Source organism: Amborella trichopoda, chromosome 7 (assembly GCF_054954075.1).
Source record: "Amborella trichopoda isolate Santa Cruz 75 chromosome 7, AtrichopodaSantaCruz75HAP2 v2.0, whole genome shotgun sequence".
NCBI lineage: Eukaryota > Viridiplantae > Streptophyta > Magnoliopsida > Amborellales > Amborellaceae > Amborella > Amborella trichopoda.
The window spans coordinates 15,895,120-15,918,204 of record NC_142342.1 but is presented as its reverse complement, the minus strand read 5'-3'; the positions used below and the strand labels follow the sequence as shown (position 1 = coordinate 15,918,204).

The following is a 23,085-nucleotide window of genomic DNA, read 5'->3' as shown; positions in this document are numbered from 1 at the left end:
TGGTATTTTTTCTTATTAGTTTTCCTTGCACACAAGACTCACACACTTTCTATAAATCTCCTTTATAATTTTGAATAATCCCGTCCCTTTTTAATCTCTCCATTCGTTTGATATTAATGTGTCCTAACCTCATATATCATAAGGTAGCATCTAATTCATTAGGGGATGAGACATCAGCAACGTTCTCTTTTATTTCAATAGTAAATAGCCCTTCTATAAGTTGTCCAGTCATGATTACATCTTTCTCCTTCTTCACCACCACTTTCTCCCCAATGAAAGTAGTTATGAATCCAGTCATAGACATCTTAGGATTCAAAACCAAGTACTTCCTCATATCAGGAGCATAAAGTGCTTGTTTTAGAATCAATATACTCCCACTCTTCAGTTGCAGCTAAAAATCTCCAACTCCAAGTACATCAATCTTCTGATTTTCTCCCATATAAATATACTGCTGTCTTGGCCCCATAGGAGTGAAAGAACGGTCACCTTTCTTGATGTTTGTGACATGGGTTGTAGCCTCCGAGTCAAGACACCAAGAAGCTCCCTTGGGGTCAGCTAGCATGGACTCAAAACCACACATGCCAATTCCTTGTTAATTCCACTAGATTTGTTGAACCGACAATTATTGGCTATGTGGCCCACCTTCTTGCAAATAAAATAAGTTTGAGTCTCTCTCTTTGCTCTTTTATTTTCAAAATCTCTTCTTTTGAAATATCTTTTCTTCTCAAAAGTATTTCTTCCATTTCTTTCTTAATTTTAAAAGATGGTTGAGATTTTACCATATGCACAACATCCCTTATTGCCTTGAACTCCTTATTTCTTCTTCAAATTTGATAGTCATGATAAGTTCCTCCAATTTTAGTGCCTTTCTTCTAGCATAGATGGAAGATATGAAAGTCTCTCATGGATTAGGAAGATGATTCATTAAATGAATCACTTGCATAGATTCATTGGGCTTCATGTATGTATCTTCCAAATCTTTGACTAGCGCACGAAACATGTGCACATGATCTGCAAACTTGGTACCTTCTACCATTTTTAAATCATTGTACATTCTCATGGCTATAATTTGCTTCATGGGAGAGGGTTCAACATCATCTCTGTCAAGTTTATCAAAAATCTCACTTGCAGTATAGATTGATTCGTACTCAGAAGCATACAAGTCAGTCATGACACAAAAGAATGTGCTCGCATCTCAAGTTCCTCATCTTTTAATTGGCGTACTCATCTTTGATTATTTGAGATGAGTCGTCAATTGGATGACGAGGTCAGTCCTAAAGAGTACCTCATACAAGTTTTCTTCATAGAGCACAAATTTGATTTTTCTTTTCTATGAAGCAAAGTTGGTCCCATCAAACCTTTCGGTTTTCAGGATCACAAAGATGAAAGTACGAGTAGCCATATATTTCTATTCTCAAGCAAAAAGAAGAAAAGACTCCTAATGGCAATCAAGTAAAACCTTGCTCTGATACCAATGAGAGAAAGACCTATGTGATCTTTTGCCGGAGAAATACAATTACTTTTTTTTAAAAAAATAATAATCACCCCTAATAATTTTGGCAACAAGATCACTGACAGATGGTCTTATTACAAACAATAGAAATTCCAAAAAAAAAAAAAATCATACAACCTAATATTATACTTGAGAATATAAAATAAAAGAACTTAACAAATAAAAATAAAAGATACCGGAGATTACCTCAACCGGGCTTTTTACACCCCACACCGAGAAACCATATCCAATGGTGCAGGACTTGTGGTCTAGCTTCAATCTCGAACCAGGATAGCTGATTTCGGCTAAACTAGATAATCACCCCTTAAAAACTCTACTAAAACTTTAACCCCCAAAATTAACTTAAATCTAGAGAAGAGAGAGAATACCAACTAAAATTTGAAGAGAGCAAATTAGAGAGAGAAGATGGAGGAGAGAGTGTGGAGCGTGCCCCTCTAGGAGAAAGAGGTGAGAGAGAGGTTATGGGAGAGAGAGAGAGAGGTTGTGTTGAGATTGGGGGGAGAGCACGCCTATTTATAGTGAATATTTAGGTTTAGGGTTTCTTTATTTCCTATAGTTTGCCTCTTTCATGAGATTGAATCTTGACCGTTGATCAAGGTGACTTGTGGGATGAGAGATCTGAGCCATCCACTCTATAGATAAATCATCAACATTATGGAAGATGCTTTGACCATTATCTCACTTTTCTTAAACCATTTTCCCATCAATATATTTAGATAAAATAGATATCATGCATTCTATAAAAACAAGATAAGGTCAATGTCCACCATCTATTCAAATTGACCATATCCCTTTTAAAGCATACTTATCATATTACAAAATATGCCATGGCTGCTACATCCTTTCCAAGATTGGACCACATGCCTCAAATCAAAATTACCATAATGTTAAAGACCTTGATCACAAAGAATCCAAAAGGGTGGGACGTGCCACCCTTTTGTGGCACATATGGCCCCCCACCCACATGCCACATGGTGGGCCCATGTGCACTATGGGCCCCCATGGAATTTTATAAAAAAATATTATTTTTAAAATTGAATAAAATAATTTAAAATATAAGTTTGAATTTTTATAACTTTGTGAAAACAATAACTGTATTTTTATAAGTCCAAAAATCAAAAATAAAATATTGAGAAATTCATAAAAATTCAAATAATAAAACTAAAATCATTTCAATAATAAAATGAACACAATTAAATTAATATGATGGGAAAAAGATCCATATGGTTTTAGGAATCCAATCTGTAATAACGGGGTACTCCACTTTCAACTGTGGACTACAGACCACACTGGCTTTATCGAACTGATCCAGTATTTTTCATGATCCACAGTCCAAGCAAGGGCTCATTAGCGGGTCACCAAAGTCGGGTCGATGAATCAAGGGGTCACAATCCCAGTTTGTGGATTACAGGTCCTCCCCTAGAGACAAGTCAAGGTCACTACGGCCTGATGCGACTACAGCTCTATGACGCATATGGGTATCTCTCGCACATGCATACGCTTCACCCAAAGGTGGATATCTGGCTGTCCTGAACGATCTATCAATATGCATGTCGTGCGATGGAACATTGATGAGGTTTTGGTTCCCGTCTCAGTATGCCTACCATCACACACAATAATCACACAGTCCCTCAGCTCTCTTATCTAGGCATAAGCTCCGACCTCATCAAGGGCTAACACAAAACGCTTCTCAGTTAATTCTTTATGGTCAGGTACCTTGGGTTTTCCAACCGTCTGGCCTAGATCGATAAGCACAGCCCGGTATAAGCAAATATCATATGCCTAGTATGGTCTTCGAGGGACCACACTCCCACTGAGTTTGTATTTCACTATAAAAGTATTTCAATACACACTCATAAAGCCTTTAAAGGCCACATAAACCCAACAGTTCTTTGAACAAATAAGTATTCATTTGAAAGGGTTCCTAAGATGCTTCTTATGCTCTTGACTATAGGGCTCTCTTCCTCTCTCCTCTTCAAGAGGAGATTTTATAGGTACTGACATTTATGATGTGATACCTATATATATGTGATTTCTTGCAAAATAAAAAAAATGGATACATTGCAAAATTGAGATGACCCAATTTTCTTCTTCGACTATAATTTGAGTTTGGTGATTGCAATGAGATGAAAATGTTTGTTTTTCTGTAATATCTTTCATGGAATTTAGGTCTTTTTCCTTTTAGGCCACGAAATGTGGTTATGCTAGGCCCTAAAGTATGTCTGAATTTGAAAGACCAGCTTACGTTCTTGGATTTACAGTCAAAAGTTTGCTTTTTAAGGGGAAGCTAAAACTTCATTGGTTTTCGCAACATTAAAAAGAAAATCTGGGTTTTAAACATTTTTTCCATATTGATGTTGGGGTGATTTTTTAAGATTTGTTAGACAAATCACTTTTATCGCACAAGTATCTGCCTCTCAGCAGTGAATTATTCATTGAACGGTTGACATTGGTTAATTTTCAAAATTGCAGGTTCATTCAAGCAAGAGCTATTGCAACCTTAGATTCTAGATAGGTTATTAAACATGGGGTCTACCTGTTCCGAGGCTTAGGTTTTCTAGATCCCCATTGTCAAACATGCCCATTTTGCATGAATTGCAATATCACCAAATATAAGAAACATAACCATGTATGTTTACTGCAATACCACAAAAGTGATGAGACACTTGTATTTCAATAAGGAAAAAGTTTATATAAGTGTGAGGCTCTAAACAATCAAATTAGAGCGCACCTCAAAAAATTTCACTAGAAGGGATCGTTTTGATGCCCAAATATCTTCAAATTGATCATCTCGACCTCAAGATGCATGGGCATGAAAAAAAAAAAAGATTTCAAGTTTAAAAAATAGTGTATCTTATATGCAATTTTGGATCATCAATTTTCAAGATTTCCAAGTTTTCATAGATCTGCTTGATCTACACTATTTTTTAAACTTTAAATTTTATAATTAGACATGAAAATCTATTTTAAGGCCATCACAAATATTTTCAGCATTACAACCACATTTCTCGACATTATTTGAAGGTGCGGTTTACTTTGGTTGTTTAGAGCCTCGGCTTTATACGAACCACACCCCACAAATGAGATGTACACTTAAAGGTCGTTTGGATACAGGTAAATATATTGTCTATCAAATATATTACTGGCATAATACAATGATACATGCAAATGGATTGTTATTGTTTGGGTAGTATTTAGATGCAACCTAACGCGATTTAATATGGAATTGTCTACATTGCACCTTAAATTTGTTCTTACATTGCTCTTACTAGACATAGCAATTTAATATTATTGGCGTAATATATTACTACGTAATATATTACATGCAAATAGATTGTTACTGTTTGGATAGTATTTAGATACAACTTGGGAAATACATTGCTCTTACTTGAGACGTTTAATATAGAATTGTCTATATTACACCTTAAATTTGCTCTTACATTGCTCTTATTAGACATAGCGATTTAACATGAAATTATCTACAAAGAAACCATTTGCATTGTTACTGTTTGGATAATATTTAGATGCAACCTGGGAAATACATTTCTCTTACTTAACACTGTGGAATTGTTTACATTGTACCTTAAATTTGCTCTTACATTGCTCTTATTAGACTTAGCGATTTAATAGGAATTGTCTACAAAGAGGCCATTTATCTTTTGTATGCACAATCATTTTTGTCCTATAAATTTCAAAATGGGTGGTTGTATTAGTGTCATTGAATAAATACAATTTTTTTTTATTTAAAAAAATCACTTTATGACTCACCTCAAGCATCCAATTTGACATCTAATATTTGATAATGATTGTGACCTTCATTCACAAAAGATAAATGGTTTCTTTGTAGACATTCCTATTTAATATTGAAATGCATATGTATAGATAGCATGACTATACCATTCTTGTCATGCCTTAAAGAATAATAACTCAATAATGTGAATTAATATTGGTCATAAACATTGAGTGAACTATTTTAGTCACCACCTTTAAATATCGTTAACTTGTAGTTTAAATAGTAAATGATGATGTATTTTAAAAAAAGTTATTGTGAAATGGTAAAGTATTTTAAAAATTACATTGAGATATTGGAAGAAGCGATTATCCCAAAATATATATATATATATATATATTTTTAAAAAAGAGTAATCATTATAATTTAAATAAAATATAATTTATCAGTTTTTTTTTTCCTATCAAAACCCTAATCCCAAAAAAATTCTCTTTTTTTTTCAAAAGATTTTGTAATCATTATAATTTTTCCACATCCTTATATTTGAGAGATAGCGCATATAGAAGGGAGGCTTGAAGAGGGATATAGAAAGGAGACTCGAAGAGGACATAGAAGAGATGCTTAGTAAAGATAACTGACTTTATCAAAATGGAAACAATGGAACATTTGGTTTCCATGAAAGCAGTGCCTAACGAAGAGAGAAAGGTTGAGGAAGTAAAGAAAATGAGAGAAAAAAAGGTTGAGGAAGTAAAGAAAATGAGAGAAAAAAAGGTTGAGGAAGTAAAGAAAATGAGAGAAAAAAAGGTTAAGGAAGAGTAATAAAGAGAAATTGATACTATAATTTAGAAATGACATTGAATCTGAAAAAAAAAAGGAGATAAATTGATACCATGATTTAGAAATGACCTTCAATCTGGAAAAGGGAACTTGACAAAATAGTAAGGTTGCAGAGAGGGAAAAGCTACCAATGGGAATTGGGAACTTGGGAGAGAGGGAAGTGGTAGGCTTACTTGAGAGGGAAAACGAGGAGCTTGACAAGGAGAGGTTGAGAAGGAAAAGGGGAGCTTGACCGGGAGAGGTTGAGAGAAGATGATGTAAGAGAGGAAAATGGTTTTTTAGACGAGATTACCCATGAGATTTCCCAGCCCTCTAGCATGTAATAGATTTCACGATGCCTGTAATAGATTTGACTATGGTTGCCAGCCCTCCCCGCGTGTAATAGATTTGACTATGGTTGCCAGCTCTCCCGTGTGTAATAGATTTGACTAAGGAAATGTTGTGTAATCTATTTTCATTTCTTATTAATAAATGTACCGCGTGTCATAGATGTCATGATATTTGGGTTACTTGCCCTTTTGTCAAAGTTACTTGTACCCAAACAGTGTAAATGTCACATTTCCCAGTAATTATTTCCGTGTAATATATTTTCGTAAAAAAGTGGTAGACTACTTCACCCAAAAAAATAGAACGAGAGAGATGCGAGCCCTCGAGGGTTTGTATGAGTGTATCGTTTTCTATCTAATTTTCAATTAAAAAAAAAGGTAGATTTATAAAATTAAGGTTGTGATGTTCTACACCATTCATATTATTTAAAAGGCATGTATATATTTGATACTGTCTTAAAAAGTGTGTTACTTTTTGATATTATTTTGATATATAAAATCTAGACTGTCCAACTAAAATAGAATGTATAGAACAACAAAAATTTTACTTTCGCAAGTAGGTTGTTGTATAAATCACACTATTTTTTTTCGGGGGTTTGATGGGGCAAAGAAGGTTGGTAATGGCCCGTGCATGGCCCTGGCCCTAGTACCCATAGGGCTGGCCTAGGCTCAATGCAGTCGGGACCAGGCCAAAAACGCTCTAGCCTAAGAGCCCAATTAAGGTTAGGCCAAGCCAAACAAAATAAGAAAAAAAAAAGAAAAAAGAGCCAGGCTGGGCCGAAACGTGCTCGCCTTGGCCCTACCCTCAGGCCGTAGGAGGGCCGGCCCTCGGGCCATGTTTCTTGGCCCGTAGACCCTAGCATGTGAAAAGTTCGTCCGCTTACGCACGAAAAACCTCCCGGGAACTGAAAGCCTAATTAAAGGTTTTAACCAGCGTTTAAAAAAACGCCGAGTCGAACCGGACTCGCCCGGTTCGACTCGGAAATCGTGAAAGGGGACCGGATCGCCTAAAAAACTCGGAAATCGTCTGGTTCTAGAAAGAACCGGACGATTCTGTACAGTGAATCGCCGATTCACTGTACGGAATCGGCGAGTCCGAACAGTGAATCGGCAAGTCCGTACGGATTTTATTTTATTTTATTTTTTTTTTGTAATCCATGATAGATTTTTTTGTAATACTTGATCGATTTTTTTGTAATCCATGATCGAATTGTTTTTGTTTTTTTGTAATCCATGATCGAATTTTTTGGTTTTTTGTAACCCATAATAGAATTTTTTGTAATCCATGATCGAAATGTTTGTTTTCTTTTCTTGTAATCCATGATCGATTTTTTTGTTTTTTTTTTTTTTTTTGTAACCCATGATAGAATTTTTTGTAATCCATGATCGAATGTTTTGTAATACATGATCGAAATGTTTGTTTTTTTTTTGTAATCCATGATCGAAATGTTTGTTTTTTTTTTTTTGTAATCCATGATTGAATTTTTTGTTTTTTGCTTTTTTTGTAACCCATGATAGAGTTTTTTGTAATCCATGATTGAATTTTTTGTAATCCATGATCGAACTGTTTTTTTCTTTTTTTGTAATCCACGATTGAATTTTTTGTTTTTTTTTGTTTGTTTTTTTTTGTAATCCATGATCGAATTTTATGTAATCCATGATCGAATTTTATGTAATCCATGATTGAATTTTTTGAAAATTTGTGATTTTTTTTTTTTAATCCATGATCGAATATTTTTTTGTAATCCATGATAGAATTTTTTGAAAATTTGTGATTTTTTTTTTAATCCATGATCGATTTTTTTGAAAATTTGTTATTTTTTTTTAATCCATATTATTTAAAGAGAAAATGAGATAGATGATGATTCTGAGGCCACCCTATCCCAGCCATATTATTCACATATCGAGTCCCAACAGTAACAGTGTAGGGATGAGCACGAAATACTGTAAATTAAATGCTGAATGGCGGTTCATGCAGGGAAAAAACATATCAATATTCGCATATTCATTCAAAAACATGAAAATTCTTAATGGAGTACCCTCATTTTTTATTGAATTCCTAAAAAAAATATTTATAATGAATATTAATAATTTTTTCGAATTTTTTTTAAGCTTTATTCTGACCGATTCACCTGATTCTCGATCCGGATCCCCGATTCTCCGATCCGGATCGATTTTTTGGAAGCCCGATCGGGGTCACCGATCCGTTTTTTAAACCATTGGTTTTAACTATTCGCAGTGTCCTCTCTTTCTCAATTCCACGTCCTGGGTTTTGTGATTTTGGGACCAGCCTTGAGAGAGGGTAAAAAGAAGTCCAAATTGAAGAAAAGGAGACAAGAATCAATGGCTGCGATATCTACTTTTGTTTTCACAAGGCCCGTAACATTTGTCACAGGGAATGCAAAGAAGCTTGAAGAAGTTCAAGCCATTCTTGGGCCTTCCATCCCCTTCCAGTCCCTCAAACTTGATCGTACGATGATACTCTTTTTCTGTAAATTTCCATAATGTTTAATGGATGCAATGTGCTTATTTACTTCTCTCTGTTAATGCCTATATTCATGTCTCGATGTTTATGTTTTTGAAGTTTTGGGGGGTGATTTCATACCTCTAGCCATTGTCTGTGAAGTTATGAATTACTGTGTGTCTTGAGCCTATAGAAATGCATCTTGTTTTTCTTAAGATTTTACGAGATGTGTGAAAAAATGTGTTATGAAGCTTACAAATTGGAACATCTAGTTTTGAAGGCATTGAAGCTTACAGAAGGAACAATGGAACGCCCATTTTTGGTGTGTGTGCGCATTAAGTGTGCATAAGCATAAGCATGCTCATTGTGTAGTTGATATCCATGTTTACATTGATTGAATTGAACTGGGTTCATGGTAGCAATTCAATATGGTTTCTTTTCTCTCTCTCTTTGTTTTCCTTTTGGGTTTCTTTGAACATAATGGTGATGTTATCTGGGTCGTTTCTCTGATGGTGGAAAAGATGTTAGGGACGTCCTTCAGGTTCATAAAACAAGGCCTGGCTGTGTGACTGAAACCACGTAAACCCAACTTGACGATGCTTTTGGTTTGCAGACTGAGTAGGTAAAGGAAAGAAGTGATCACTACCCTTTGGTTTATTTTATAAGGACTTCATTGTACGTGGAATGTGTCACAGAGAGAGAAAACTTTTGCTTTAATATCTAAGGACAGATTGGGCTATTGAGCCCAAACCCAATTCTTTTGAAGGGAGTGAAGTCCAGTAGAAATGGTTACTAATGGATGCGTGGGAGAATGCCAAATGATTTCGAAATCCACTAATGAAGAGTTTGGAAAGAACCTTTCAATGGTGAGCACCTGACTGGTGGTGGTGATTTATTACCTAGATGACCCTTTAGACAATTCTCAATGTTTGAAAGTTATTAAGGGTTGGATTCTGCAAAGCTTCTTTTGCAAGCAACCATGAAGGAAATGAGTGGATACCCTAAGCTTAAGTATATGCAATTTCCCTGTTTGCAGCTGGGTGATGGCTTGAGATTTAGAAATTATCATAAAAATGTGTGGAATAGAGGAACTATTCCTATAAATATTTTTATGAAAAGAAAAACCCTCTAGGATCTTTTGGATTAAGAGAAGCCTTTTTTTGACAAAGACTGAGCAGAGAATGGCTATGCATAATTGGGACGGGATGAGGAATCAAAAAATTATGGGAGTGCCATAATTTCAACAGAATGTGCTGAAAGTAGCAATGTGCATGACTTATGAAGAACGACCAAACATGCTTGAGCTGTTTAGTGAGCTATTACTCACATCTTTATAGGAAAATATAGTAGCAAATAGAAAAATGGAACACTCGGTTATGGTGAGTCTAGGATGCTTGTTCCAAGTGTTGCATGCCATTTGTGTTTTTTGAGTTTACACCGTATCTATTGCAGCGCCCTGATAAAAATCCACCGTATCTTATGCTGAATGATTTTCCATTATTGGTTGTTTTTGGGATGATTTCAGTCATTGCCATGTTGGTGGTTTTGGCAGTAGGTCCATCATTGTAGAGAATACAAGAGTGGCAGGCCTTCCCATTAATAATTATAAGAAGTCGTAATAGTTATTCTAAATTGCACTGACCTTTTGTTTGTTGCCACATGTAGTGGTTTGGATGTCTTCCTATATAAATATAGTAGGGGGTGAGGGAGAACACTAGTGCAACTGGTGGCATGTTTAAACTGCTTGGTAGAATGAAATTGAGCCTTCAGTTACATTAAAAGCCGAATAAGGAAAAGGATTCTTGGGTATTTTTTTTAGTAGGTGCCATGGGGTCTATTGCCATTTGAAGTTTTGAATGGCTCAACAATTGGGTTCTACAGATTAGTCTTTCTCACGGTTAGGCATTTTCATATTCTGCCAATCTTGAGACCCACATATGATTTTTATGACATCCAACACCATTTGATTGCAAGTAATGATATTTTGGATATGTGATAATGCACCAATCACTTCAAGTGGTTAGGGTGACAAGTATCCTCTATGGGAGCAGCAGATTCCTCCTAATTCGTGTGCATATTTGGATGATGTGAACCTTGGGAGGGCTACCAAACAGAACAAGAAGAGCAAGCATTGTTTGGGATGATTTTCCAGTGAGGGCATTTTAGTCATTTTATTTATAGTTATTGTCATTTGTTTTAAAAGTGATACGAGTTCATATGAGTGAATTTATTATTTGTATGGATAGTTATTGTTTATTGAACATTAAAAAGGATATAAAAATGGTGCATGAGGGGCTGGAAGCTCATTCACATGACTTTTTTTCAGAAAGAGAAGAATAAAAACTCCGTGCTTTTGAACCCTAGTTTGAGTGTGGAGAAAACCCTGGGTTCCTTCGAATAGATGCTTGTATTTGGCTTGTTGTCTTGCTGATTTAATTGTTTCCATCAATTTTCTTACATCAATTTGGTATCAAAGCATAATTTTCTTCACCAAAAAGGCCAGAAAACTATAGCCCAATCTAGGGCCCGCTGATTTTGGGCCAAGTTGTGCCAAAATTTAGCCTAGGTCTTGCTGATTTTCGCGAGTTTATGTTGATTCTCAGTCATGTGTTGTGTTTCGGTGAACCCATAGCAGCAAGAAGGGGCCATGGAAGGGAGATTTTCACATACTCACTTTAGGATCCCAGTGATGAAGAAATTAAGGACCTTAAAGGGCAAGTTCTGCAGCTGATATAACAGTTCCCGAGTATCTATCATGGGCAAGATGGTGATCTTTTTTTGAGGAAAAAGACTGATCTTTTTACCTCAAGAATATCACAAGTACAACCTTTTTACCGATGCGCTTAGTGTGAAGTCGAGTGATGAGGATGGTCACAGGAGGCCTAGACGTGGGTGCATTGCTCTAGGGTTGTTGATTTGAAGGTGGACTTATTTGATTTTGATGGTAAGCCTCAACCTGAGGAGTTTATAGATTGGTTACTGTAGAATGAGTTTTGACTATAAGGAGGTTCCTGAAACTAAAAAAGGAAAATTATTGTCGTAATTGAAGAAAGCTACCTCGGCATGGTGGGAACTTAGAGCTAGAACGTAGAGAATGGGAAATTAATACCTTGGAGAAGATGAACAAGAAATTGAAGGAATACTAAAGATTATCTACAGTCCCTTTTATCATAAGATTAATATTTTTCAACAGCGAAAAAGGAGTGTAGAGGAGTATATCGATAAATTTTATTAGTTGATGGCTCGCAATGATGCGGTTGAAAGAGATGAATAATCCCTAGCTTACTGTGTTAGTAGGCTGAGAACATCTACATAAGGTGTGGTGGTTTTATAACGTTACTGGCATTGTTTTAAAACGTGGATTGCCCTTGCCCAGCGCCTAGGTGGTCCAGAGGGCCTAGGCACATCGCTTAGGCCTAGGTGACCAAATTAGGTGGGCTGTCCCTGGGCGCCCGCCTAGGCGCCCAACGCTCAGCCCTGCCCCCCGCCCAAGGGCAGAAATGCCCCTCGTTGAGCGCATTTTTTGGTCTTTTTTTAAATATAAAATGGGCAAAATCGTGGGTTTTAGGTTCATTTGAAACTTAAACCCCATTAGAGTCTATTTTACAGAGAGAAAAACCCCAAAAAACTAGTTTTTGGTAATTTCCATAGGATCAAAGAGTTTATCAAAGTTATGAAAAATTGATCTAAGCATCACACATTGTGTATTGTGGATTTGTGGTTCACTGGGTTGGTAACTATGGTTTGTAAATTTTAAGTTTTAACTATGCGTTGAGTGTGGACTATCAGACTATGGATAATTGGATATGGACTTATGGAGTATGGAGGAGTGTGTGCTATGTGGACTTGTGTACTATACATTTGATGTGCCCTAAGTCCTTAACTCTTAAGTGTTATACAATTATACTTATATTGTTAGACTATAAAGACATTTTTCTTTCTATTGGGCCGCTCAGGTTCTGGGCACCATCCTGGGAGCCGCCTAGGTGCTGGGCGGTCTGGACCCCCCCGGCCACCTAGGCGCTGCCTAGTATTTTCTGAGACACTGGTTACTGGACCACTTAATAGATAAGGTTGAAGCTCAACATAGGCATCCATCATCAAGGAAACACACTTCCCAGGCTAGTACAAGTGACCGTGGAAGCTAAATCAAGGTAAATGTGGGAATGTGGTGGCTGTGGAAGCTAAATCAAGGTAAAAGTGGGAATGTGGTGGCTGGACGGTCCTCATGACCGGCTGATTTATCCGAACAATAAGATATTGTGTGGTTTTGGGTGCAGTTCGAGTCACCTGAATCGCTCAAATAGCAACATTATCGAGTGGTTTAAGTCTTCGGGAATCATCGGATGTGTCTCTTCTTAGTGCCCGAAAAGGATGTCTATCACACTTTTGATGAAAGTTTTCTAAGAGGATTGTCAGCTATCATTTGATGGAGACCTTGTTTAATATTAGTTACTTGAAGAAGATGTGCCTCAAGTGACATGTAGTGACCATGGGGAGGCTTAGTCATCCGGTGCAGCATGATTACACCCCAAGTAGTAGATGAGGAACTGGGAAGGGACTTTAATCCCCAAATCCTTGATGATCAGTGTGATCTGATGATGATCCTGTCTTTGATAGTGATCTCATCTTTGATGAGTGTCCTATCTTTGATGATGATTTGATAGGTGATATTATCTATGGAGAACATCAAGGTGAAGGCAAGGAGGATCAAGTAGATGACAATGGTCGTCTGGATGTTGTTTCTCTTGATACCTTGCTTGAATATGAGTATCATGTGAAGTGCGCCCATAAGGGTTTGGTGATATTTTCCTATGAGCATTTTGCTAGTGAGTTTAATATAGAAGGTGCACGTCGAATGGTTGATTATGTGATTCTTGATGATGGGTTTCAACTTCAGCCATTGTTTTGTTTTTAGTGGAGTGCCCCTATAGCTAATCATTGTATGTGAAGGAAATCAGAGGCAACACAACATTAATCTTGAGCCGCTTCAAAGTTTGTGCTAGTGTATTCTCACAAAATTAATCTTGAGCAGCTTCAAAGTTTGTGCTAGAGTATTCTCTGATGGGTATAGGACCAAGTATGTTGTACTTTGAGCCGCTTCAGAGTTTGTGCTAGAGTATTCTCTGATGAGTTTAGGACCAAGTATGTTGTGCGTATGTACTACATGTATGGTAGTTCCCAATGGGCACGCACATGGTTGATCCAATGTCTGTGGGGTGCAGTAACATGCAGTGGGAGATTGGGTGATGATGTACCTCTGAAAGGAATGGCATCCAGTAGGTTCATTCAACAAGTTGAATGATCGCAAGGCAGGGCAGTTCCAGATTTTAAAGAAGATGGGCAACAACGTTTACAAGGTCGCTTTGCCTTCGCATATGGAAATTTAAGATATCTTCAGCATTTGTGATTTGTCCAAGTATCATGGGCTAGAGATGGATGAAGATGAAGGTTCTAACTCGAGGGCCAGTTCTCCTCAACCTGGGGAGAATGATGATGCGCAAAGTACATCAAGCGGTCATGGCGACGACTATCCTATATGGGAGCAACAGATTCCTCCTAATTCTCGTGCACATTTAGAGCATAAGGAGCAAGCATTGTTGGGGATAATTTTGTATTTACTTTGGGATTATTTTAAATCATTTTTTATTTTTGGACCAGTAGGACTTTTTAGTCATTTTATTTATAGTTAGTATCATTTTAAAGGTCACTTAAGTTAGGACCTATGGGTCAATTTATTAGTTGTATGGACAGTTATTGCCTTTTGAACTTTAAGAAGGATATAAAAGTGGTGTGGCGGGTTGGAGGCTCATTCAGGTGGCTTATTTTTTAAGAAAGGTAAGAGCAAAAGCTCCAAGCTTTTGAACGCTTGTTTGGGTGTGAAGAAACCATAAGTTTCTTCGAATAGATGCTCGCCTTTGGCTTGTTTTCTGGCTGATTTTACTGTTTTCATCAATTTTCCTAGATCAATATATCTGTGAACCGTGTCATTTGTTGGAGCAACTATTCAACAAAGCCATTCACGCTATATGTTTTCAATTTTAGCAAGGCTTGAAGTTAGATCATTTTTCAAGGGTAAATGTATTAGTGATTTTTTTTTTCAAATTTTCTTGGAACACTTTTATGGGTTGGTAACTGTAATGGATATATATCTCATTAAACCATTATCACTTGCTTAGGTCTCAACAGAAAATATCTCATGGCCTTTATTTGTGTCTTGCATATAGATATGAGTGCATTTGCACGTCCATACGTGATCACAGTCCTTGTCATTTATAGACTAGGAATACATAATTATTGTAGAGGTCTTCCTTAAAGAAAATCATGAAGCAAGTAATTACACCCACATGTCTTTTTGTATTCCATTTAAACTAATATTGTAGGAATTTCCCCCTTTTTCAAAGTTCAAGGAGTTTCTACTCCAAGGGTCTGAGTGTTCAATATGCGTCCAAGTAATTATATAATTCAAAGCATTTCTCTCGCAAACACTCATGAGGCAGAAGAAATGGTTCAACTACAAAACAGTTAATGTACTTAATGTTTTCTTACTTGATTAGAGAGTGGTTCTCTTTGTGGTCCGGAGAAGCTCCATTGATCTAAAATTAATGGGAGGCACCCATGGGAGGTAAGTCTATAATGCAATTCAAGTCCATTCGATGAGACTATGTTACCTGAGCACAGGAAGCAGATGTTATTGTCGGATACAGGCACAGGGTGTTAGATTCCCTATGCCATGAAAAAGCAAAATTCAATGGCAAAAGTACATATATCTTTGAAGATAAATGGACAATAGTGTCTAACATCTAACATGATTCATTAATATTCTATTTTTGTGATAAAGGAATTCTGCTTTATGATAAAAGACTGTCAACGAAAACATGATACAGTAGCCCCTACCTCCCCTAAACTCAAAAATAGAAGAAGTTCTAAGGTTATACCTCTTCAATATCTATCAAACTATGAATTCACATTTAATTTAAAATTTCAGATAAATTTATTCAAAACAAAAGTAGTATCAAATCTATGTCAATTTAGTCTATGATTTGTGAACATGCCTGGGAATCTGTCGGTATCGGCATCAGTGTTGTTGTTGTCGATATGTTCCTACTCTGGTAAGGTGTTCAAACATGAGAATCAAGGGAAGCTAGGATGTGATGGTGTTGTTAATCTACAATATTTGTCATCAGTTGTTATCCCTGTGCTGGGCCAGATACCATACACTATGGGTGTACATATTCTTCGGTTTTTATTATTGTGTAATTTAATAAAGTTACTCTTACAAAACATAGTAAAACAAAAATCATCACCATCCAAGCTTTGTTCCAACTATTTGGGGCAGCTATTCATGATAGGGATGTGGCAAAAGTTTTTTGCTGGCTACCAACCTAACACAACTCTCCTTTCTCATCCGGGCTTGAGACCGGCTATTCATGATAAGATGTAACAAAAATAGTCTAGATTATTGTTTTCTGAATAACTAAACTCTTTCTCTTTCATCATACTCTTCTCAAGAGGTTTCTGTAACCTCCAGATATTTAACTTCACAATTCTTCCTGATCTGTCAAGTAATGGTTTATCTATGACCTATATGTAATTGATTTGGCTTTACTCAGTGAATTGGTTATGGTCAATGCTTCCAAAGGTGATCTGTAGGGCCTTAGAAAAACCTTTAGCTTAGAATGGGATTTTATCTAGCCCATTGGCCAATCAGTTGAAGGTTTTGAAAGATTTTCTTGTAAATCTGAGCCACTTTGGAAACCCATTGCAGAGGTTATGTGGTTTCTGTGCCATTATCTTTCGAAATACCCTTTCCATGTACAATTGTATTGTAGAGCCCTTCAAAAGTCGTCGTTGTTTCTTTCATTTTGTGCCTTTTGCTTTTCCTGAATAATTTGAGATCTATTATTCATTTGCTTTTCCATCTTTTGTATGTGGTTCCAGTGTGTTTGAGCCTTTCATTTGGTTTTACATGAATGCTGATGTGCTATATAATCTATATCTCCCTTTTTATGTTTTTAAGTGCCTGAACTGCAAGGAGAGCCTGAAGAGATTTCCAAAGAAAAGGCTCATTTGGCTGCACGAGAGGTAGTTCTACTTCTAGCATTGTTCATAGTGATGTCAACTGGTTAATGTGAGTTTCAATCTTTAGTGGCTTTACGTCTTGGTCATTTCATGGTATCTTTGACCCTGGTCTGAGCGGAATTGATTCTGAGAGGCCATGATATTGTTTTGCATTGCATACAGATTCCTCAAGTTTTAGCATAGTATTCACTGACTTGTTTGTTCTATCAACCTTAGGATAGTTACTTATCTTGATAACTGATTCAGAAGAAAGTCCCAGTTTCCATTTTTTTTATCTGTCTATTTAAGAACTCTAAGATATCATGGTGTCTTGAACGGATTATTTATCACTTCTTTTCTAATAAGCCAATATTTTGCCCCTGAAAAGGTTAATGGACCTGTGCTTGTTGAAGATACCTGCCTTTGCTTTAATGCCCTCAATGGCCTTCCAGGTATATTTCTATGTGTTCTCTTTCTTTATATGCTGGTTAATAGCTATCTTGGACAAATATTTGATTCAGGCCTATGGGGAACATTTGAATTGTTGCAGGACCCTATATGTAAGTTTTTCTATTCAGCTTTCGTATTCAAGGTGCATTACTATTTCTTATGTACTCATCATCTATAGTCTGTCACGGAGTTGCACTTATATAGCCTTATTTTTAATGTTTACTTTCTTTGTACTGTTATTACTTTTATTCACTATATTTCAGTTTATTTACTATATTTTACTGTACATTTACCCTTGAATATAACTGGGGTTTTGAAATGTAACAGCAAGTGGTTTCTGCAGAAGATCGGGCATGAAGGTAGCGTTCTGCATTTCTTTTATCGCATACATAAACTTTCCATTCTTTATTCTTTGTTTTGACTCTTTATTCCCGTTTTGCCAGGTCTGAACAATCTTTTGAAGGCTTACGATGATAAATCAGCACATGCTCTGTGCATCTTTTCTCTTGCTCTTGGGCCAAATACTGATCCAGTAACTTTCTTTGGGAAAACTGAGGTAGCCACAATGCAATATGTGCCTTTTATTAATTTTGCCTTTTCTGCTGGTTTGTTGCTTTGCTGTATTTTCTCATTCCCAATGTTGGATAAGTGTAGTTTTGCATTACCTGTTTGTGAGAACTTAAAGATGAAACTAGAAGTTATCTAAATACCATTGAATATAGTGATCTCAATGCTGTAATATACTAAATAATTTCTAGCTATATGTAAGTATGCAAGAACAGGCACTAATTTTGAAGGCTGTACAATATTTAAGCACCACCATGTAAGTTCAGTTTATGACGCATAATCCTCCATGCAGACCACTCCGAAATTCTGTATCTTCACTTGCTTTACCAATGTCGTTATTGTTTGTAGTTCAACCTTGAATCCCTTGTGTCAGGCCTATAGATTGGGAGTGCTCGAGAGAATTATTGATCTTTGGCCTGTTCAATAAGAAGCTTCTGATATAACAAAACCCATTCATGTCAGCGGTATTAGATTCTAAAATTTTTGCTGTTTCTCTGTGATTAAAAATTCAATGTGACCTGTTTCCACTTTTAATCTGTAAAGAGTCAATGAGGAAAGCATGTACTTGTGTCAATTTGGAATGATAATGTGGAAAGGGCAATCATACTTCAAATCTGTGTCAATATGGGAACATTTGGGATTGTAGTCTATTTTTTTTGTATGCCGTGCTTCTTTCTGATAGGGAGCATGTGAGTTTTTTCCTTGGTGGATTCATGTGCAGTTGTGAAGGTATAACCATGGTGTGTGCTTGGTGATGAAGAGAACCAGACCATTCTGTATGACAAGGTCATGGAAGTAGAATGATTTTGCTTGAAGATTATAAAAATAAGTCTTATTGAAATTTTATTTATTTTGCAATTACGTTGGCATAGCAGAACAAAAGGCATTGTTAATTTATTCGTCGGAATCCTTCCACAGAAAAAATTTAAATGTGGAGAAAATAATATTCTTAAAGGCAAACGTACACAATATTTATTTTCTTCTGACTTCTATATGCTTTGCTTATTTACGAGTGGATTGTTGTACCAGTACGAGAATGATTCCATTAAATAAATTGGTAGCACTTTTGGTTGTGTGAATTGCATCAATAAATTTGAATATGCCTAAAAGATATCGTTCCTAAAAGATATCATTCTTTGACAGTGTATTCTTTATACAAAATATTCATGTTTACGTTAAATATATGATATCTTTTATGCGTTTGTGTGTATTTCCTGGATCTATTTTTTCTTGGGAGGAATACCAAAAATATGGTCAAACCACCTAAAAATATTACTGAGGTGGTTGAACTGATTTTGCTCTACTTATTTACCCGGAATGAATCAGTTTGAAGGGAAAATCATTCTCTTGAGTTTGAAACCAAAAACAAGGGTGTAAGTATAATTTGCCATGAGACTTAAGTCTAGGCCATTGACATGAATTCATTCCATTGCTTGTTTTGGATGTCCAAACCCAAAACAAGTAATTTTGAATGAAAGTTTTGATGCTCTGGTTTTGGAACCCAAATCACGAAATGCCAATCTGCAATTTGCCTTGAGAGGCTTGAGGCAAATGATATGCCATTGCATTGCAGTTTCCAAACTTGGATCGAGTAATGAAAAACTGTTGCTCTAGTTTTGGGATCCATAATAAGTGAGGGAACAACTTTAATTTGTCTCGAGGGCTTCAAATCGAGGCAAATTGCTTAAATGCGCTGCTGCTTTTGGGTTTCAATTCCAGAACAGGTGCCATTTTGGTATTCTCTTATAATTTATACAAAGTAGTTTAGTTGTATGATAAACGTTGGCCTCACTGAGTGTATGGCCCTTAATAGAGCAGAATGACATACCAGGATTCGTGTAGCTGACCCCAATTAGTTGGGAAAAGGCTTTCATCATGATGATGACTTGAGTTTTATGATAAATGGTGACCTATTTAAAATTTGGGTGCGGTTTGTATAGAGCCTAGGCTCTAAACAATCAAATTAGAGCCTCCCTTCAAATAGTGTCCAGAAATGTGGTTTAAATACTGAAAATCTTTGTGATAGCCTTAAAATATATTCTAATCTTTATTTATAAAGTTTAAAGCTTAAAAAATAGTGTAGATCGATAGATCTATGAAAACTTGAAAATCTTGAAAATTGATGGTCGAAAAATGTTTTACAAAATACACTATTTTCAAAACTTGAAATCCATTTTTTTTTCATGTCTATGCATCTTGATGTCGAGATGATCAATTTGATGATATTTGGGCATCAAAACAACTTCCAGTAAAATTTTTGAGGTAGGCTCAAATTTGATTTTTTAGAGCCTTGGCTCTATATAAACGTTTCCCTTAAAATTTGACTCTTGGTGTAATTTGGTAAAACCCATTTTAATGTGTCATTTGACGTGCTATTTGAAATTTGATTCAAAGAATGATAGGCTATTTGAAATTAGGTTAAAATGGGTAGGTAAGATGTTCAATAGTTTGAATCCTAGGTGTAGTTGGATAGATTTCCCTATAGAGAAACTAATATGGAGCTGAAGTAGATATTTTAATTGCTATAGCGTTTTTTTAAGGTGCTTTGACTGTTTTCCTGACATGTTCCTTTCTTAGAGATACTTTTTTTGTTATAAAGAAAATTCTGAGAAATATCTTTACAGACTCTCCAACTTGACTTCTTCCATGAGTATGATTAATTTTGTTGCACATGTAATGGAATTTTTAAAAGAAAGTCCTTGAAGCTTTGCTGTGTCAACTCCAGGCCCAAGCCAAACTTTAAAATTTAGCCACGAGGTGTTTAAATTAAAAAATCTGTAATCAATTTAGGGATTGTATACCATATACTGCATGCCTACCCTTTGTATACTATGTTGAGTTTCCATTGTCCATTCAAAGGTTAGATTGTGGAGATGAACCTTTCCTCTACTTGAGCAGACAATGGGAGAGGAGCAATTTATCTCCAAGATTCATCATTGAGATTGGATTATGTAGATGTTACATGTAATATACAAATATAGTTCATGTAGTATGTTAAACTTTCCCTTAATCATCTGTTATTCAAATTCCATAAAGAAAATTGAAATAGAAAGACACATTGACTACAATGCACAAAATGGCCTACACTTCAAAGATTAATTATTTAAATGTGAATGCTACAATAAATTTGACAGAAGTATCAATTGTGGTTCTTTCTGTAGACAATGGGAGAGGAGCAATTTATATCCAATGTTCATCATTGAGATTGAACATGTAATATACAAATGTAGTTCATTTATGTACATGTAATAAACAAATATAGTTCATGTAGTATGGTGGACTTTCCGTTAATTATCTGTTATTTTAAATTCTATAAAAAAATTGAAATTGAAATACATATCGACTACAATGCACAAAATAGCCTACACTTTAAAGATTAAGCATTTAAATGTGAATGCTATGATAAATTTTACAGAAGTATCAATTGTTTCTGTGGTTGGTGAGGTAACAGTAAGATCTAGTGAATCTTATATCGCTGAACTAACGGTCCTTTTTATGAGATGCCCAATCATCATCGACATAACTGTTCCATACTTAATTTAGCACGGAATGGAAGTATCTACTATGTTTTGGCTGCTTTTCTGTTTTCCTAGGTATTTCAATATGAAAATGAAATTCTCAACAATTTTTTTATGTGATACTTGGGTCATCCTTGACATCTTTACAATTATTCTCATGTTCTATGAATTCTGCAGTACTAACTGTAATCAGGGTATTGTAGGGAAAGATAGTTCCAGCAAGGGGCCCACCTGATTTTGGATGGGACCCCATCTTCCAACCTGATGGCTATGAGCAGACGTAGGTGCAGCTTTCCCTGATGCCTCATATTTTTGTTTGCCTTTTATTGTAATGCACATTTTACCTTATTTGTTTTTCAGATATGCTGAGATGTTGAAGGAAGAAAAGAACAGGATTTCCCACCGCTCTAAAGCTCTGGATATGGTAAAATCACACTTTTCTGCAGCCAAATATGTATTCCATATTAATTGAATGGAGCAATTTTGAGACTTCAATTAGTTCCCCTGATCACATCTATCGAATATTATGTGGACTTGAATACTTAGTAGTTTCTTTTCCCCACAGCTTGTCTTAGTCCGTCATATTTTAATACATTATTACTCATGCGGAAAATTAAATGATAACTTCCCTGAAATTTTTTTTCCAGTTTGTATTTCTTGAAGCATGTCCAAAATTTTTAGGTTGGTGACAGTTACACAAATGGATGTTCGCAATTAGTTCAAGAAAATATGTTATGGGGCCAATTATGGCCCTGGTTTTTTTTGTAGGGTAGGGTTTTAGTGCGTCATCAGACACACCTGTTATAGTGCATCCCCGAAGATGTACATCCATATATATGGATGGTTTAGATTGTGCCCAAACTCCAAGAGAGGGGCAATCAGACACTGTAGCATCATTTCCCCTCGTTTTGATATCTCTTTAATCACTCTCTCTAGCCTCTCGATCTTCATCTAGCGCACTCTCTCCAGATGCAGAGTGGTTCACAAATGCCTTTTTTTTTTTCATTTTGGTTTTTACTTTATTCTCTCAATTTTTGTTTTTATTGAAGAAAGGGAGACCCTAAATCAACAACTGCAAAACGAAGCTAGAATGGTGGAAAATTAGAACAAAAAGAAATAAAGAAGGGGTAGAGGATGGAAGATTTTCTGAAGTCATGGCCATTTTGGATTTTGATGTTTTTCGCTATAATAGCTAGTCAGAGCCAGTTTTTGTATCTGTAAGGGATTTGGATGCTAATTTGAATTTGAAGGAAAGAGAAATAGGATTGAGAGAATGTGGGAAGGACAAGTTTCAGATCATGTGTACTCTGGACAGCTTATGGAAGGAAAACTATATCAATGTTGTGTACCCTAGATGGTTTATTCAATGACCTTGAGATTCCAAGGATAATTTGCCACAAAGCTCACCTGAACCTGTGAATTCTGGCAAAGATTGGCCGAGAATTCCATTTGTTGGTGAAAGAAGTCGAGAAATCCAATCTCCGGCAAAAATGGGGTTCAAAACCAATAAACTAATGGCAAAAACAGGGTTCTACAGTATTTGAGGAAAAAGAAAAGTGGGGTTTTGGGGTTTTATTAGGCAAATGCCTCACCAAATAAAGTCCGTACGTAATTGAATC

General features: G+C 36.0%; 1 protein-coding gene across 17 annotated transcripts; it reads left to right on the top strand.

Annotated features, from left to right (window-relative positions):
* Positions 1-8,637: 8,637 nt before the first annotated feature.
* On the top strand, positions 8,638-22,850 carry LOC18426025 (Inosine triphosphate pyrophosphatase family protein). 17 transcript variants are annotated; one of them, XR_016059601.1, is made up of 9 exons: positions 8,644-8,876; positions 16,891-16,955; positions 17,320-17,383; positions 17,453-17,491; positions 17,709-17,740; positions 17,825-17,937; positions 21,670-21,746; positions 21,827-21,890; positions 22,520-22,850. XR_016059601.1 is itself a non-coding variant. In XM_088872482.1 (9 exons), the coding sequence occupies exons 1-9, from the start codon at positions 8,750-8,752 to the stop codon at positions 22,553-22,555; spliced, it is 675 nt and encodes a 224-aa protein (XP_088728608.1). In that variant the 5' UTR covers positions 8,644-8,749; the 3' UTR covers positions 22,556-22,850. The 17 variants fall into 17 exon arrangements, 10 of the variants coding, with proteins under 10 accessions (XP_088728610.1, XP_088728608.1, XP_088728609.1 ...); XR_016059600.1 differs by having other exon boundaries at positions 22,516-22,850; XR_016059597.1 differs by having other exon boundaries at positions 17,453-17,523.
* The last annotated feature ends 235 nt before the right edge of the window (positions 22,851-23,085 follow it).

Coding starts and splice junctions, on each gene's coding strand:
- LOC18426025 (XM_088872481.1), top strand. CDS start 8,750: ATGGCTGCGATATCTACTTTTGTTTTCACAAGGCCCGTAACATTTGTC. Junction 16,956..17,319: donor CTCATTTGGCTGCACGAGAG/GTAGTTCTACTT, acceptor GCCCCTGAAAAG/GTTAATGGACCTGTGCTTGT. Junction 21,747..21,826: donor CCTGATGGCTATGAGCAGAC/GTAGGTGCAGCT, acceptor TTTGTTTTTCAG/ATATGCTGAGATGTTGAAGG.